Here is a 17,991-nt window from a genome sequence, read left to right as displayed (position 1 = left end):
GTCTCGCTTTTTCCGCTCTTTCGTAATCAGCAGTAGAACCAAAAAAGCAGAGAAAATAAGCTTTTTTTCATTTTTGCATTCAAAAATAATCGTTAGAAGTGGAGCGTTGACTTACGAGTGAACCGACTGCAGTTAGTCGAGATACGAGACGTCCCTCTGCCAATGTTTTGCTTTGACTTGTGAGCAAAAATGTGAGATACATGGGCAGTGAACTCGCCTCAACTCACTTCACAACAGGCAAGTTGAAGTTTACAGTCAAACTAAACATAAAACCATGAGGATTACATGTGTATTTGAATCAAACACACAACTTCGCCTTTGGAATTTCTACTAGCTCAACGCTGACACAAAAGGCAAAACGCCATGGTCGTGCTAAACAATAGCAGACAGTCGCGGTGTTAACCCTTTAAGCGATGCATATTTGAAAACAAACGGCGCAGAAACACAGACAAACAATACAATTCTTACAGGCATATATACTTTATTCTCGACGAAGAATGACTAATATTACTGTGTTGTGAAACTCTTCTTCGTGCGGCTCGCTGACTGTTTTATACTGCCCTCTGATGGCCAAGGCGCTCACATCAGAAGGCGCATAATGTGGGGTTGGAACGAATGAATGGCATTTCCATTCATTTCGCTGGGGAACGATGATTTGAGATACAAATATTATAAGTCATGAGCGTGGTCACAGGTCAAGGTACCATTGTATTACTTTGGGAATAAAGTACTTTTTAGGAATTTTTTATTTTTTATTTAAAATCAGTACTGCTACTTTCACTAGTCTTTTTTTTTTTACCATTTATCTGTACTTCTAAAGTACAGAGTGAATACACGTCTGTGTGTCACCAGACATGCTAACGTCAATCCGTCAGGGCCACGCAGATTCCATTGGCTCGCATGTGAGCGCTTCCACGCAAACTCAATTAGGAAGCACTGAAGTGTGCCGACTGTACAGTCACGAGATACAGTTTGGGGCAACTCGCGGACAAACACGTGCTGTCCTTCTTTTGCACACACACATCACGTAAAATTGCCATATCATAGCCGGAACAAAATATCTTAGCATGGCATCACACACATTTACACAGAACCTAGCAAAGGCTTCATATTATTGCGGGGGATACGTAATTTGTCTGGTTTATACATTTGTTAACCATGAAGCTCACCGTCACTGAAACTGAGTTCCGAGCTCGGTCACGGAACAACTTAAAGTCGTATTCTCAAAGCACCGCTGTATTTCTTTTTAGTACAAAGAGAACAAACAAACAAAAAAAGTAGCACCACTCCCCTGAAAGGACATTTTAGGCCCGTTATTTCCATTGCGATGCAAGTAAAAAAGTAAGAGGACTTTGCTGTCTCTCGGCAGCCACCCGTAGCCATCTCCTCACTATGCCTGTATCAGTATCAAAAACTGGGTGGAGCTCTCCTGACAGACACTCTGATGACAATGACTGTTGTCATGCAAAGACACACAATGAGGGTTGCTCAAGACGAGATACTCTACACCCTGACGGTGGGTTTCACCCGTGTGTGTGTGTGTGTCAGGGTGGGGGAATAGACAAACTAAAGACTCCTAAATAACTGGTTCAACGTGCACTGAGGCATCAGGACCATGTGACCAGGACACCTTCTCAGGGCCTACAGAAGAACCTCTACTGCTCGACACAAAGCGGTACCACGGAGACGGCGCGTGTTGGCACAGCTGTGCCAAAAGGCCGTCATGCCGCGTTGCCCCAGACAGATTAAAAGCCATCACTGTTCTTCCGCAAGAGGAGCAATCAACGAGCGACAGTCTGCCATCTTTTTTACAGATTTTACACGGGTTTGCTTCAACTCTTGGGGGCATCCGAAAACTGAAGATACGACAGTTGCACAAATCCACGTACAAAACCATCATTTCCTTACAAGTGATGATAATGAACAAAGGGAGAAATTGAGAGAAAAAAGGAAAATTCTGTTCAAACTCGTGACAGTTTGCACCACACGTGATATCTACATATATACAATTGCATGTTAATATGTTCCAATCAGCAACAATAAAGCAGATTACCTTGAGGCAGAGTTGAGTGACCCAGCAGGTTGAACATCCATCTGGGAATTTTGCTTCTCCGGTGTTATTGCAGGGACATGAGGTGTCTAGGAAAATCAGCAGAATAGCCTTAAAAAGACAACATTTTTGTTTCAAGGCAGCTCCTGGTAGTTTCTTGCTTGGTAATAAGATGCATGAGAACAAGCATAATTGCAGTCTGCCTGAAGCTGAGGTGTGTCGTGAAGAACAAACATTGATTATTTTTGGATCTCTCACATTGTGCTGCAGGTTTGTCTTCAAGAGACTGATGATCCTGACTTTAGAAAAAGTAATCCTTACCTGTCCGTAGAAGTCAGCAGAGGGTGAAGATCGGGACCTCTCATGGAAACAGGCAGGTTTCACCCTCTCCTCCGAGCCAGGATCCAGAATGTTGTCGGCCGACCGGAATAGTCCAGAGGCCCTTGTCTCTGGAGGTTTCTTCTGGACGTTCCACCTGGCCTCGTACTCGGCAAAGGTGCCTAATCGTTGCTGGTCCAGAACGGAGTACGTTGGACCACTCTGGGCGCCGTCATTGCTTCTTGTCCCTTTCAGCGCGGTTTCCGTTTCACCGGGAGAACCTCGGACCGTGGAACTGCTGGGATTGGGGTCAGTCAATTTTCTATTTTGTTGGTCCAGGGAAGAGCTTGTGTTTTCTTCTTCTTCTTCTTTTACTCCGACTTCATGGATTTTGTCCGGTTCAGAGAAGGACCTTACCTTCTTTTCTGCTGCAAAGCGCTTTCGTCCACCAATGCGCAAAGGCCCAGATTTACTGGTCCCGCCCTCCGACAGTGTTGGAAGAGGAGTGACATCTTTCTTAGCCATCACTGAGGACGGGTAATTGGGTATGGCTTCAGCTGACGGGTGTTCCACCAACACAGGCTCCAGATCTTTCCTCCTAAAGGAAGTAGCTTTAAGCACCCGAGCTTGTGCTTCCTTCAAGTTATCCTTGTAGGTGTTTGTGAAGGGGCTGTCTGCCAACCTGGGGGTGGAGCTCTGATTAGAGTGGTCGTCTTGGTTCTCGTCGGGCAGAGTCGCCGCACTCTTACTCTTCTGCAGCTTGGCTCTCCTCATCTGAATTTCGCTCTTTAAGGTGGTGGCAAAGCGGTCGTTGCGTCGCATCTGTTTGGACTCGACCGTCTCCGCCGGGTCTGCGCCTTTCGAGGTCTCGCCCTTGGCATCCATGGACAACGAATGGAGCATGGGCGTAGCCTTAGGGCAAATGTTATCGCTGGCCTGGCTGTGGTGTCTCGTATCTTGTTTGAATTCTCTGTGCTGCAGAGGAAGGGACCGCCGTTGGTCAGAGAGTCTGATCGGGGGACAACTTGCGTACGGAGCCTCTTCATTTTGTAAACTTTGTCCCCTCTGGCTCCTTAGGTCGTCACCAATGGCTTTAGGGGGCACGGTGTCTAGAGCAGAGGTAGCATGGTGTTTGCTGTATCCGTTAGTCTCTCTACCATTCGAGGAGTACTGCTGTTGTGGAGAAAGATGATATTTTGCTTTGGTGACTACTTGTGGGCTAAGAGAATTTTGCTCCTTTCCAATCTGGGCCAGGTTGAGGGTGTCAGAACTTTTCCTGTCGTCTGGTTTCCCCGAAGTAGGCTGACATGTAGTGACACAGTAGTACCGGCTGTGCCCGCTGCTGTCAATAATTGGGTCTTTGGGAGCAATCGCTTGGGATGTGCTCAAATTCCTCCTCAGGTTCTGGCCGACGGGTTGAGCAGAACCGTTAGTGGGGAGCTCCTGCATGCTGGAGAAGTAGCCCCCGACGTTTAGTGGCTTGGGAGCAGTAGCGGGAAACGGTTGTGCGGGAAAAGTACTTTTGTCGCCATGGTGTCTATGATGTGCTGGATGACCTTGCCGAACATCACAGCTGGAGAGGGAGTGCTGCTTGTTTGAGCTGAATTGCCCGTGAGAGTAAAAACTAGCCTTGTCGTTTTTCGGGGATGGGTTCTGGCCACTGCGATCTTCAACAGAGGGCTTTACTGGGATACGTGAATTGGGCTCAGGGTTAGCTACGACGAGCCCTCGTTCCTTGGTGGCTGCAAAACTGTCACTGCGAGCCGGTGGGGGCGGCGGTGGAGGTGAAGGGGAGGAGGTCTTCTTTTTCTCAGGAACGTGCCATACTGGTCCGTAACTCGTTCTACCAGAAGCACAGTGGCGGGAGTCAGCCTGGTCGTCAATTTGGGGGCTGTCGCAGCCTCCCGGCATCTGAAAGTACGTCAGCCTGTCGTCCTGTTTGACTCCCTCTATCATACTTTGGCCGATCCTGCCATTGATGGGCCTCACTCCGGCATCCCACTGGCTGACTTTGTACAGGACGTTCTCGGTGGAAGCCGCGTTGCTCTTGGAAAGCGTGAAGTCTGGAGTGCCAGAGCTCGTGGAGAAGGAGCTGTATGCAGAGTCTCGTTTGCCGCCTCCACCGCCGCCGCCGAGGTGCTCCATACTGTTGTTGGACTTTGATGGGGACAGCTGACCGGCCAGGTATGGGTGGGGGACGTGTTCAAGGCTGTCCATGCTGCCAAGAGAGCTGAACTGATCGGAAACCCTGCAGAGGTTGGTTTGCTCCCAACCGGAGGAGAGGTCAGTTGATGATGAACTAGAGGTTAAAAACAACCAGTAGCAAGTGGCAAATTATAAAGTTGAAGTCACATTCAGACAGAAATTCATTATCAACATGTTCCACTTGCTACGCTTAAGTGTGACATATTATAGCTGTGTGTTTTTGCAGAAAACCTAATGGCTGTAATTAGCCGAATAAAACATTCCGCTGAGACTGTTGCTTTTCTTGATGGCGTAGGGTAGCATTCTTGGCTGTGGGTTGGCTTTTAAAGTGCCACTGGTGCTCCTTAATCACCAGGAACGTGTCAGTGGAGAGATACCATAATGGTTTGGCTCCTGTAAAACACTAATATGCATTTTATTTTCCGTCCTTTGATAAAATGCTGTAGAAATATACTCTGTGATGTTTTCCAGGTCTTGCAGGCTGCCACTCTCTACACTGGCACGTCTCAGACTCAAGGCCCACCGCATCATTTCTTTTGTGGCTCACTAAAGCAAATCAAGTTTGTCTACTTCATGTTTATTTCTAAATGGATTTATTCTTTTTCATATAATCATGAAATCCTATGCAAAAATGTGAATTTTTTAGTCAGTTCTTACAGAAATTGCAAGCACCCCCCCCCCCCCCCCCCAAATCCCTTCGTTAGTTGTTGAAAATATATATAATAAAGAAATGGATTGGCAGTTGTGCACACGTATTAATATTATGAGGCACTTATTTCAATGGTCAAAATAACAAAAACTCTGTCTCTCCGTCTCTTTAAGAGAACCGAAAAGCCTTACCTCGCATCGTATGAGGTGTGCCACACTGCCGCCGAGGGTGGAGACGGCTGCGTTTTGGCTGACTCGGACTGGCCTTCGTTGAACTTAGTGGAGTGCCAGGAGTGCGGCCTGCTTATGGGTTCACTGCGCCTGAACACAGAAGAAAACAGAATGCCGAGTCGATTTGGAGACCTCGGACCAAAAAAAACTTGCTTGTCCTAGTTCAGAGGAATGATTCCAGCAACTTGTTGAATGTCGAAATTCTGCTTTTAAGAATAAAGATAAATAAAGGCTAAATGTTACCAGCTACCTAAAATCACTTTTCCACTGCACAGTAACTGCTCGGCTCTACTCGCCTTGGTTTCTGGTTTTCCACTTCACAATGGTACGGTGGGAAACTGCGAAAAACACGCTGCATGAATTCATCAGTCTGAATGAGACGCAAACAAAGAACAATGGAGGGAAACAAGTATTTACGGCTCTGCATTCTCCTTATCCAAGGGGAGAATAAGGGCAAAGCTGCAAAGCGGAGACGTCCAAAACCCAATGGAGAGCAATTATTTACTTCTTGGCATTTGGCCATGACAAGGAAATATATTTTATCCAAGAGGAGACTAAGAGCACAGCGTAAGAACTCAGTTGATTGTGAGGAATTATTTACGTTGACTGCGGCAGTTGGCAGCAAAAAGTGGACATATTTTATTTTTGGAAACTGTGGAGTCTAACACTGCGGTGTCATGTGATGATTAATTGGCTTTTAAAGCCATTTTCATTTCCTACAACGACAACCAACTATCGATTTGCCACTTTCCTAAAAAGAAAAGCTTTAAGCAGTCGTGTTTTCTTAAACATTAATTTGCATTTTTTTTGTATACATCATTTTGTGGATTTGGGAATCTGTAGTTATTCATTGGTAAATGAAGAGCAATATGAAGTTTTATATATTTCATTATAAATTAAGTCAGTTCCTGTTTCCACAAAAGATAAGCACTTTTCATTTTGTTCCTTTACTGTTCCCACTGTGAATCAAACCAACCTTAAAACCAAGGTATGTATTGCACCAGGATTTTTGGAGTACTGTTTACACCCGGATACCTCGTCTAGCAGTGTTTACTAATGAAAAAGCATTAAAAAATAACTTTTGAGATGACTTATTGTGCAGTGGAAAAGGGGCATAATATACTCGTGGGTGTATTAACTATGCTGCTTGTCATGTGTCCATTTTAAAAATGTATAACATCACTGACATCTAGGGTTGGAAACTTTCCATGGGAATTAATGAATAAACATGGAATTGACAAATTTGAAGGTTTACTCTTAAACTCCCATGGAAATTCACTAAAGTCTTTTCCACCACTTTGCAATCCTACTGACATCCACACATTCCTTCTCTGATTCGTCGCTTGTCGAGTATTGACACAGAACATACCCTATGAAGTGGTTCTTTCTGAGATGCGTGTCAGGACAACAGTGACGACATACATCAAATGACAACCAGTAAAACCTCCGTACATGCGCTACATGAGGAATGAGGCTAGCGACAATCCACATGCCAGAGAGGAAGGCTACAAGTCGCTACGGAAAAAGGACAGAAGCAGCGGATAAAATGAAAAAAATAAGATGAATGTGGGAGGAGGTGGGTAGTGGTGGGTATGCGGCGACATGAGGGTTAAGCTACTAATGCTCGTTGGATGACGCCACGGAACTGTACCTCATGGAACTTCGCAAAATCTTGGTAAGGAAGCTTCGGGCCACATGCACGTCATTCTCTGAGGGCATTTTGTGAGCTACAATGTCCACCATTTTCATATTCCTGGGCAGCAATGGAAGGAACACATACGAACACACAAACGAAGAACTCAGCAACAATTGTGTCGGCGGCATCACGAGACATGGCGCTGCACTTTTTTTGCTCATTCGGAGAAAGCACCCCTGCACCAGACATTCCCAAACTAGGGATGAAGTGGGTTCCGTGACCACACGAGCAACTCAAAACAATTGTATCTCAAATCATCTTCCCCATTAAAATGAATGGAAATTCCAATAAGCCATTCTAGCAACCAACAACAACAACAAAAATTGTAATGTGTGTCTGTTTTTGTTTTTTTTAAACAAGAAACATAGCACTCAACAGTATTGTTTTTTTTATTCAAACAAAGTAATAACAGAATTGAATAAAGTATAAATCAGTTTGGACATTATGATTTCACTCAATAGATTTTGCGGCTCCTTCTTGTGTATGCAGCTTGGCCACAAGGGGCAGTATAATACTTACTGATCTACATGGAGACCGTCGCCACATCTCAGTAAGCTGCAGTAATATCAGTTGTTTGTCACAGAGGATAAAGAATATATGCCCGTGAGTTGTGTTGTTGTGTGCTCTGTCTGAATGTGTTGCTACCGCTTGTGTTCGAATATTCGTTGCTTAAAGTTTTATAATTAACGAAACATCGAGACAAGTTCCGTTAGACCGTCTCAGACATTTAGCATTGTGTGTTAGCATTAAGCTAGCGGTCTGTGGTTACTTAAATATACGGGTAATTAATTGTACAGTAAAACTTCAACGGAGAGTGGCTATAAACTGCTTAAAGAACTCTCTTTTTTGAAGAACTTTTCACTATCTGCCAAACTGCTGCTTGTGTTTGCGGTCACCATCTAGCGCTCATAGCTTAGTTTTTCCTCACAATTCAAGACAACAACAACAAAATAATCTCAGCAACGGTTCGTATCTTGAAGAAATATTGTAAATTGGATCAGTCATAAATTGAGTGCGTTTTTTTATTTTTTTGGCATGGTATTCTGGCATGTGGGGGCAAGGAGATCCACAGTTGCCGTTGGACTTTCAGCAGTTTACTAAAAGGAACATACAGCCAAATACACAATACAAAATGAAAACACTCGCAAGGAGCTGCTGTAGGGCACAACTCACGCCCCGACGCTCAGAATGCAGACAAGGCAACGAAAGCGACTCTGCTTTGGATGTCACTCACTAAGCCACCTCCCTCGAAGGCACACATCCAACACACAAATACGACAGTAATTCTATCAAGCCAGTTTGCTTCTTTACAATTCTTTTTTTATTATATTTGATATGGTGATGTTTTATATAACACAATGCTATTTTTCTTCATTAAAAAATAGGCTCTACACGATCAGGATTTTTGGGGCCGATCACCGATCAGCAAGTTAAAAAAAAAAACAAATAAAAATAAAAAAAAGATAACCGATCACCGATCCGATAACAAGGAGCAATGTGTCTATTTACAGGACTTGTTCATTTATTGTATATACTTGTGTACTGTATCCATCCATTTTCTGTACAGCTTATCCTCACAAGGGTTGCAGGCGTGCTGGAGCCCGTCCCATCACGCAAATTATTCTCTCGCATTTTAGACAAAAGTTAAAACACCATTGACCTCTAGGGGGCATTCATGGATTGGCCACTGACATAACTTTAGGTCAAATCAACATTACAACATGGCAGAAATAATGGGTGCTAACTTACTGTAATTAAATTACTTTATTGCAATTAAATTACTTTAATAAATAATGTTAATGACATGGTGTTGTCCAGAGTTTAAGTCAGTTTGACTTTGCTTCCAAAGCAAAAAATTTTATTTGATATCTAAGTAAATTGAGTTAAGAGCTTGGTCACGGAACAAATTTTAAACATAGTCAAATTACTACTGTACTTCTACAGAAACAATATTAAGTGTTACAGCTCCCTCTGGTGGCCCTACTGGTGCATAAAATAAGTCCAGCTCCCAGAATGTTGATTGACACAGCAAAGATAACGTGTATCCACCATGGGACTCGTAATTATGGCAACAGGACATGGATCGAACATATGGTCCGCATGGGAACATGAGCCCAGCGTGGGGGGCTTAGTGATGGGAGAATCTCTTCCACGATCAGATCAGCCACTTCACCCCTTTACGGCAAGCTGTCGTCTGCCTCCCGGTTAGCCTTTCTATCCTCCACCAGCTATTAAACTCAAAGCCTCCAATAACTTGAGTTGGCAGCCAATGACCCGATATGGGTATGGTTTCCCCCGCAGACTATACAGTACAGAAACGTACAATTGGTACCATCTTGGGGCTCTTGCTACACGTCTACTCAGTGAACAAACACAGTGCAGCTCAGTCTCTTGCTAGCGAAAATCACGGCTAGCTTGTTAACAAAATGTACACATTTAAACAACCTCTCCTGGCGTTTCCGATCAATTCAAAGAAATTAAAAAAAATAAAATACCAGTGATGATGCAGACTAATATAAACTGTTACTGTTGCACTTTTCTTCATCATTAATTTCCTAAAAAGAAGACAAACTATTAATGTTGCAATGGCCTAAAAAAGACACGATTTACGTTGCAATGTCCTAAAAAAAGACAATTTATGTTGCACTTTGCTAAAATTAGAAGACTTAAGATGTTATGTATGTTAAATCTGTTCCAGTTTACAAACAAGATTAGCAAGTTTTATGCTTTGCATTTTGTCCCCTTACTGTCCCAAATTTTAACCCAATTGTGACCTTAAAACCATAAGTACATAAACCTTTTAAAGTACATAAACAATTGTTTTCTGTTGTTATAGAGCGTTTCACTTTACTGAACTATTTTGCAAGGTTATCTCCAACTTTACGACACTTTTGTACATCATTTAACTTTTGAAAACAACTTTTTAAGTCAGCAATTTGTGTGGTACCACTAGTGGTACACAAAGGAATCACTGACTAAATACAGTTCAGTTGGAATTAACGTTTAAGTTCAATATATTTGCAAAATATATTTTAGAACTGATGGTGTGATGAACACTTAGGCCTACTACCCTACTGCATTTTAATGTCGGTTATCATGTTGGTACTTGGGGAGTTCAGCATTTTTTTTTTTTAGGTGGTACTTGTGTAAAAAGTTTGAGAACCACTGTTTTAGGCGAACACTGGCTCGGTGACTTCTCGGCTTGTTTAGTGTTGGCGTACGCATGTGGTAACTCGTTTCTAGAATGAGAAAGTCATTAAAAGTCTGCATAATGTTGCGATGGTCAAGAATTTCGGACAAAGCTTTCAACTCCGATTAGACTCGGACCCGACAAACAAAGGTTGGGTTCAGGGGGTTGTGCGCTTTCGGTCACCTCAACAAAAGGCCTTAAGTGAGCCAATGACATGGAGGGCCTTCATTCTTGAAAAAATGGGTGCATGACTGTTGAAAATTTTTATTATTTTTCTTAAAAAAGACATCCAATTTTAAAAATGTGGGACGATTCCGCCCGAAGGGGGAAAAAAAAAAAAAAAAAAAAAGTCATTGCAGATTAGAGTTAAAAGCTTCTTGGGAAGACAAAGAAAAAACTAGCGCGGCGGAACTCCCATCTCCAGCATATCTGGGGCACTCGCAGGCAGCCACACATGGAGCAGGCCATTGGTATGCAAATCAGCGTGGCTTTATTAGGCCTATCGTCAGGGCTACAGCTGGGCTGGCGCAGATATGCTCAGAAAGTGAATCAGTCAGGACGCAGCGCGATGGGGGCAGGGCCGAACACAACACAACCGCATCGTCAAATTTTATCAGTAGGTGTGCACAGGGCTAGAAAATTTCCAAAATGTTTGCATTACATTTCCATGATATTTAATACTATTGTTAAATTTTTGCTAAGAAGGAATTTGGTGGGGGGAAAAAATGCTTGCTATACAGTGGCGCCTTGAATTCCGAGTGATCCGACAAGCCGTCGTTTGGCAGTTCATTTGCTTTGACTTGCGAGCAAAATTTTGAGATACAACTCCACAACAAAGTTTGGCAGATAGTTAACAATTCCTCAAAAAAGGCCTCAAGCTGTTTATTGACAAAGTTTGTCTAAATAAACAAAACATGAACTTTACTAAATTATGCGTATTTAAAACAAGCACAAACACATAGCTTAAGCTGACAGGTTTGTTTAGCTTAATGCTAACAAAAAATGCAAAATGGCATAGACAGGCTAATGAATAGGATCAGTGTTGCGGTGTTATAACCCCTTAAGCACCAGTTATGTGAACACAAACGGTGGCGCAACACACATAGACAGATAATATAACAATACACACAGCAATGTTTTTACCCTCTCTAAAAACAACTCATAACTGCATCTTACTTTGAAACGTCTCGATGTTCGTCTGCCTTATACGGCCCTCAGGTGTCCAAGATGCACACCAGAAGCAGCAGCACAATGTCCATTGAATTGAAGCAAGAAAAGGTGGCAAAAACTGTTCAATTCTTTACATTCTATTTAGTTATGCCATTACTGAACATTTTCATAAAGTGAGATATCATAGAGTACTATTTTTCATATTTAAAACAAAATGTTTTTGGTGAGGCTGGAATGGATTAACGGCATTTCCGTTCATTTCAGCAGGGAAAGATGTGCGGTACGAGTGTTTTGAGTTTGAGTTACCATTTAGCGAGAAACATGAAGTAAACACACTTTGTTTTCTTGAGTATTATTATAATATTTCACAGTCAAAACTATGGGGGGTTGGCTCTGACCACAGGCCTTGAGTTTGACACCTATGTACTAGAGTGATTCCGACGACTGCAGACATATTCCTTGTGTCACCAACATACTTGGCCAAAAAAGACGATTCTGATTCTGATGGCGTCCCGAAAGGAGTTGCAAAACACGATTGTCACCTCGCAACAGAAATGTGTTAATATTCACAGATATAAGCTCTTCAAAACACACGCTAAAGATTAATTTGGGTTGCAAAGGCTAAGTCTAGTTGATCGTGGCTTAACCTAAATGAAGGGCGACCTCGCAAAACAATCAAGTATTAGGGTCATAAACCAAATACGGGCTAAACTAAAGTTTGCTTTAACTCACCAAACAGGAGGACGCACGATCCCAAACACGACAACATCGAGAGCAACTTGGTTAACAAGGTGAGAGCGCATCCAAAGACGCAAAGCATCGCGGCTCAACTGCCACCCACAAACTCCGTGATATCTACAACATATTTTTAAGAAAAGAAGTGGAGACTTCCGTTGCGATTAAGGAGTTTCTTACCCTTGGAAGGGGGAGAGAGAGAGAGTGGAAGAAGAACAAGAGGAGGAGGAGGAGGAGGAAGGCGGCTATTGTCCAAGACAGTTCCCTCGCGGAGGTTCTGCAACCCCATTGGCTCAAAAGTGGCTAATATGCTAATGCCGAACTCTTCGCTTAGCGTCACCCCACCCCCTCACCCCACGTTGTGAGGTGGATGTGCATTTCTCTCATCGCTATGGCAACCGGTTGATCTCCAGGGCGCACCCTACTTCAAGAAAGCCCGGCTAATGAGCTTTGCAAGCACTCAGGGTAACGGCGACAAGGCGGATTCACCGAGCGAGGTTTTGGTTTGAAATCATCATATTGCTGTTAGGGCAGCACAGTGGAACAAGTGATTAGCGCGTTGGCCTCGTGTTAGATATATTTTAGAAGTTATCATTTATTTGCTTAGCTTCCATTAGTATTATGGACAATTTTTAGAAAGAAAGATGTCTCGCCTTCAAGAAGATGACTCAGCATCATCCGATGGAAGGGCGCCTTGACCAAGGACGTGATCGGATGTGGTCGGGGACGTGACAGGTGTTGGTCTGGTCCCATGTTTTGTGTTGTGTCTTAGTGCTTAGAACATTATGTCTTGTAAAACCCTCCTATTTTCAAATAAATGTAAGAGCGACGGGGGAGATTGTTTAGAGCGTGTTGAGAGGCTGTAACCTGAACAATCTCCTATGCGCCCTCCTCATGAGAAAAAGAAACAAGCGTCTTCATTCCTTTTGTGTCTATTTATTATAATGTTGGGTAAGATAAATCCAACACCTCGCAATCCTGCGGTTCTAATCTCAGCTCCGGCCTTCCTGTGTCTTCTTCTTCTTCTTCTTTTCCTTTGGGCTTGTCCCTTTAGGGGTCGCCACAGCGCGACATCCTTTTCCACCTAAGCCTATCTCCTGCATCCTCCTCTCCAACACCAACTGCCCTCATGTCTTCCCTCACGACATCCATCAACCTTCTCTTTGGTCTTCCTCTCGCTCTCTTGCCTGGCAGCTCCATCCTCATCATCCTTCTACCAATATACTCACTATTTCTCCTCTGGACATGTCCAAACCTGTATAATTCTAACATACTTCTCTGCCACTCCAGACTTCCGCATGCAGTACCACAGTTCCTCTCTGGGTAATCTGTCATAGGCTTTCTCCAGATCTACAAAGACACAATGTAGCTCCTTCTGACCTCTGTACTTACCCATCAACATCCTCAAGGCAAATAATGCATCTGTGGTACTCTTTCTAGGCATGAAACCATACTGTTGCTCGCAAATACTCACTTCTGTCTAGCCTCCACTACTCTTCCCCATAACTTCATTGTGTGGCTCATCCACTGTACTCCTCTATAGTTCTCACAGCTCTGCACACCATCCTTGTTCTTAGAAATGGGCACCAGCACACTTTTCCTTCATTCCTCAGGCATCTTCTCACACGCTAGCATTCTATTGAACAAGCTAGTCAAAAACTCCACAGCCACCTGCTTCTATACCTCCACAGGAATGTCATCCGGACATGCCTTTCCATTTTTCATCCTCTTTAATGCCTTTTGAACTTCCCCCTTACTAATCATTGCCACTTCGTGGTCCACCACACTTGCCTCTTCTACTCTCATTTTCCTCATTCATCAACTCCTCGAAGTATTCTCTCCATCTAGCTAGCACACTGCTGGCACCAGTCAACATATTTCGATCTCTATCCTTAATCACCCTAACCTGCTGCACATCCTTCCCATCTCTATCCCTCTATCTGACCAGCCTGTATAGATCCTTTTCTCCTTCTTTAGTGTCCAACCTGCCATACATGTCATCATATGACTCGTTTGGCCTTTGCCACCTCTCCCTTTGCCCTGTGTCGCATCTCAATGTATTCCTTTCGCCTCTCCTCGGTCCTCTCAGTGTCCCTCTTCTTCTTCGCTAACCTTTTTCCTTGTATGATTTCCTGTACTGTGAGGTTCCACCACCAAGTCTCCTTCTCTCCTTTCCTGCCAGAAGATACACCAAGTACTCTCCTGCCTGCCTCTCTGATCACCTTGGCTGCAGTGGTTCAGTTTTCCGGAAGCTCCTCCTGTTCACCGAGAGTATGTCTCGCCTCTTCCCGAAAAGATGCAGATGAATACTCGTCCTGTCTCAGGTTCCACCACATGGTTCTCTGCTCTGCCTTCCTCCCCACCACCAGTCATTTTACACACCACCATCCTATGCTGTCCAGCCACAATCCCCCCTACCGCAACCTTACAGTCGGTAACCTCATTCAGATTACATCGTCTGCACAAGATGTAATCCACCTGCGTGCTTCTACCTGCGCTCTTGTAGGTCACCCTATGTTCGTGCCTCTTCTGGGGAAAAAAAAGTGTTCACTACAGCCATTTGCATCCTTTTTGCAAAGTCTACCACCATCTGTCCTCCAAGTTCCTTTCCTGGATGCCGTACTTACCCATCACTGCTTCATCACCCCTATTTCCTTCACCAACATGTCCATTACAATCTGCACCAATCACGACTCTCTCTCTGTCTGGGATGCTCAGAACTACTTCGTCTAGCTCCTTCCAGAATTTCTCTTTCACCTCTAGGTCACATCCTACCTTTGGGGCATATGCACTCATCACATTATACATAACACCCTCAATTTCAAGTTTCAGCCTCATCACTCAATCTGATACTCTTTTCACCTCCAAGACATTCTTAGCCAACTCTTCTTTTAAAATAACCCAGACTCCATTTCTCTTCCCATCTACACCAATGTAAAATAATTTAAACCCTGCCCCTAAACCTCTAGCCTTACTGCCTTTCCACCTGGTCTCCTGGACACACAATATATCCACCTTTCTCCTAATCATCATGTCATTCAACTCCAGAGATTCTCCTGTCATAGTCCCAACATTAAAAGTCCCCAAATTCAGTTCTAGGCTCCGTGCTTTCCTCTTCTCTTTCTGCCGAAGAACCCACTTTTCACCTCTTCTTCTTCTTCGACCCACAGTAGCTGAATTTCCAACAGCGCCCTGCAGGTTGACGCCGCCGGTGGCGGACTTTGTTAATTTGTTTGGCAAAGTTTTAAGACGGATGCCCTTCCTGACGCAACCCTCTGCATTTATCCGGGCTTGGGACCGGCCTACAGTTTACACTGGCTTGTGCCCCCCAAAGGGCTGCATTTCCGGGCTACCTGTGTGAACTTTTCATATTCTCCACGTGCTTGCCTGGGTTTTCTTCAGGTACTCTGTCAGGGTTGGAGAGACTAGTCGACTTTATTACTTCACAATGACCGTAACACTGACTAGTCGCCAATCACGTGTTTTTGGCTTGAGGAGGCAGTGGGTGTTGAATGAAATTAGTCCGTTAGCTTAATCAATGTACATTGCCTTCTATTTCGAAGTCGCAGCTTTGGTAAGTAAGCATGGGAAAAAGACAGGCTCAAGCAGGATTTTGATTTTGAAAGATGAACGACAGCGCCAAATTGTTCCACCGCACACGAAGAGGTCCAATTATCTGGCAACACCGCAAATTCCCACAATGCACACCGAGCGAGACAATTTTATTTAATTTTTTTTTGTTTTTACATCTGGCTGGAAATTAAAGCAGATTACCTTGCTGGTAGGTTAGAGGAGTTTTGGTCTTGATAGTGTTGGGTTTTGGTCAGTTAAATCAAAGCAACACCTCCCTTGGTGTAGGTCATTTTTACTGAGTAACCTCAGTCCTGTCCGTCTCCTTGGATTCCAAACGAGCCAGGGACAAACAAAATGGTCCAATAGATAAAAATAGTTATCAAATTTAAAAATTGACCATTTTACAATGATGATCAGCGACTGCACTGAGCACACAAAAGGGGTTGCGAGCTCGTCACTAGAACGTCCTCAGCCGAGAAGCAAACAATTTCAAGAAATCCACTTACGGGTGGAATTCAGCGTAGCACATTCCAAACATGCTGCATGAGCTTATTAAGAAAAAAAACAAAGCGCAGTAAATGCAAAGCCCCCCTGCCCTCCTTCTGGCCTCGCCTGCTGTGTACATGTGTCCACTAATCTTTTCCAGGTAGAACTGGATAGTGGACCGAAGCTTGGTTGGAAACAAGGCCTTAAAGCGCAACCATGAAACCACTTTGTGTACCACAATAACAGGAGAAAAAAATGCAAGAGAACATGACAAGTGCACTTCTGCAAAAACGCCAGAAGGGGGAAGCCAACCGCTGCAATGCATGACAAGAGCTCACGTTGTAAAGTTTTAATGATTCCCAGAGTTGCTTGGCTATGGTGGGAACACCCCCGGGAGAGAGAGAGAGAGAGAGAGAGAGAGAGAGAGAGAGAGAGAGAGAGAGAGAGAGAGAGAGAGAGAGGGAAAAGAAGGGAGCGAGATAGTCCAGGCTGCAGGGGTCTGGCTGGTGGACAGTAAAGTCCACTGAAGTAAAGAGCTAAACAGTGAAGGCATCACGGGGGAAAAAAAGAAGGGTAAATGTTACACACCTGCACCAGTTACACGTTTGGGCCTCTGGGGGCAGTGAAACGCATCATCAGATCTTTAGGACAATCCAGTTCATCATGAAAAGACCCCTTGGAAATGGCCAAAATACCTCAAAAATGCCTATTTCAACAAAACTAGCAAACTATTTTCAGGCATAGCATCATGAGGCTTTTTTGTGCGTCTACCAATCATAGACAGGCCTACCAAATTTCACGTTGGTGAATGAAACTGGCTGCAGGTTCTGAATTTACAAAATTGGTGAGTTCGGACAAGTTGGTCTTTGAAGGACCCCTTTTAATGGCCAAAAGCGCCAATTTGAACCAAAACGGAAGACTTCTTGTGTATTTGTGGATATTGCCTCTTTTTTGTGGGCCTACTCATGATAGACACACGCACCAAATTTGACGTTGCCGAGTGAAACTTGGCTTTGAGGGCTGATGAATTTTCCAAACATTACCAAACTATTAGAATTTCCTGTTTTATATTGTTAGTGAGTCAAGAAGATCTGCCGCCATGGTCCGACCACACTCAGTGACAGAAACTCGAATGTTTCCCAATCGATTGTCACCCGTCTATCTAAATGTCATGGTTCAAATTTGGTAGCAATTGGACAGAATTTTCATTACATCGATCTTCAAGCTCTGCATTCATGCCATCCGGCTTCAAGGACAGGCTGGCAGTGTTCCCTCTTGCTACACGTGAAACAGCAGGAGAGCCAAAAACGGCGGCGCAAAAACAGAAACAAAAAAAGTCAAACGGACTCCAACTCTGGACAACACCCGTCCATATAGCTGGGACACTGAGAAAGTTAGAGTAAGCGTGTCATTAACAGTATTTATTAAAGTAATTTGATTGCAATAAAGTAATTTAATTACAGTAAGTTAGCACCCATTATTTCGGTCATGTTGTAATGTCGATTTGACCCAAACTTATGTCAGTGGCCAATCCTTGAATGCCCCTTAGAGGGCCTTGGTGTTTTAACTTTTGTCTAAAATGCGAGAGAATAATTTGAGCTGGGACGGGCTCCAGCACGCCCGCAACCCTTGTGAGGATAAGCTGTACAGAAAATGGATGGATACAGTACACAAGTATATATAACAAAT

The 17,991-nt window shown here is 43.9% G+C and overlaps 1 protein-coding gene across 3 annotated transcripts in view; it reads right to left on the bottom strand.

The window, feature by feature from the left end:
• Positions 1-17,991, bottom strand: part of shroom2a (shroom family member 2a) — a 42,974-nt gene that overhangs the window by 7,417 nt on the left and 17,566 nt on the right. For 2 of the 3 annotated variants that reach the window (XM_061683252.1, XM_061683253.1), the window contains exons 4-7: positions 7,104-7,205; positions 5,414-5,542; positions 2,372-4,667; positions 2,054-2,139 (exon numbers count right to left, since the gene is read on the bottom strand). In XM_061683252.1, the coding sequence (XP_061539236.1) occupies positions 2,054-2,139; positions 2,372-4,667; positions 5,414-5,542; positions 7,104-7,205 (2,613 nt within the window). The remainder of the gene's footprint in view (positions 1-2,053; positions 2,140-2,371; positions 4,668-5,413; positions 5,543-7,103; positions 7,206-17,991) is intronic. The other variant, XM_061683254.1, reaches the window with a different exon arrangement.

This window comes from Phycodurus eques, chromosome 8 (genome assembly GCF_024500275.1).
Source record: "Phycodurus eques isolate BA_2022a chromosome 8, UOR_Pequ_1.1, whole genome shotgun sequence".
Lineage (NCBI taxonomy): Eukaryota > Metazoa > Chordata > Actinopteri > Syngnathiformes > Syngnathidae > Phycodurus > Phycodurus eques.
This window is presented reverse-complemented; position numbering and strand designations above follow the sequence as displayed.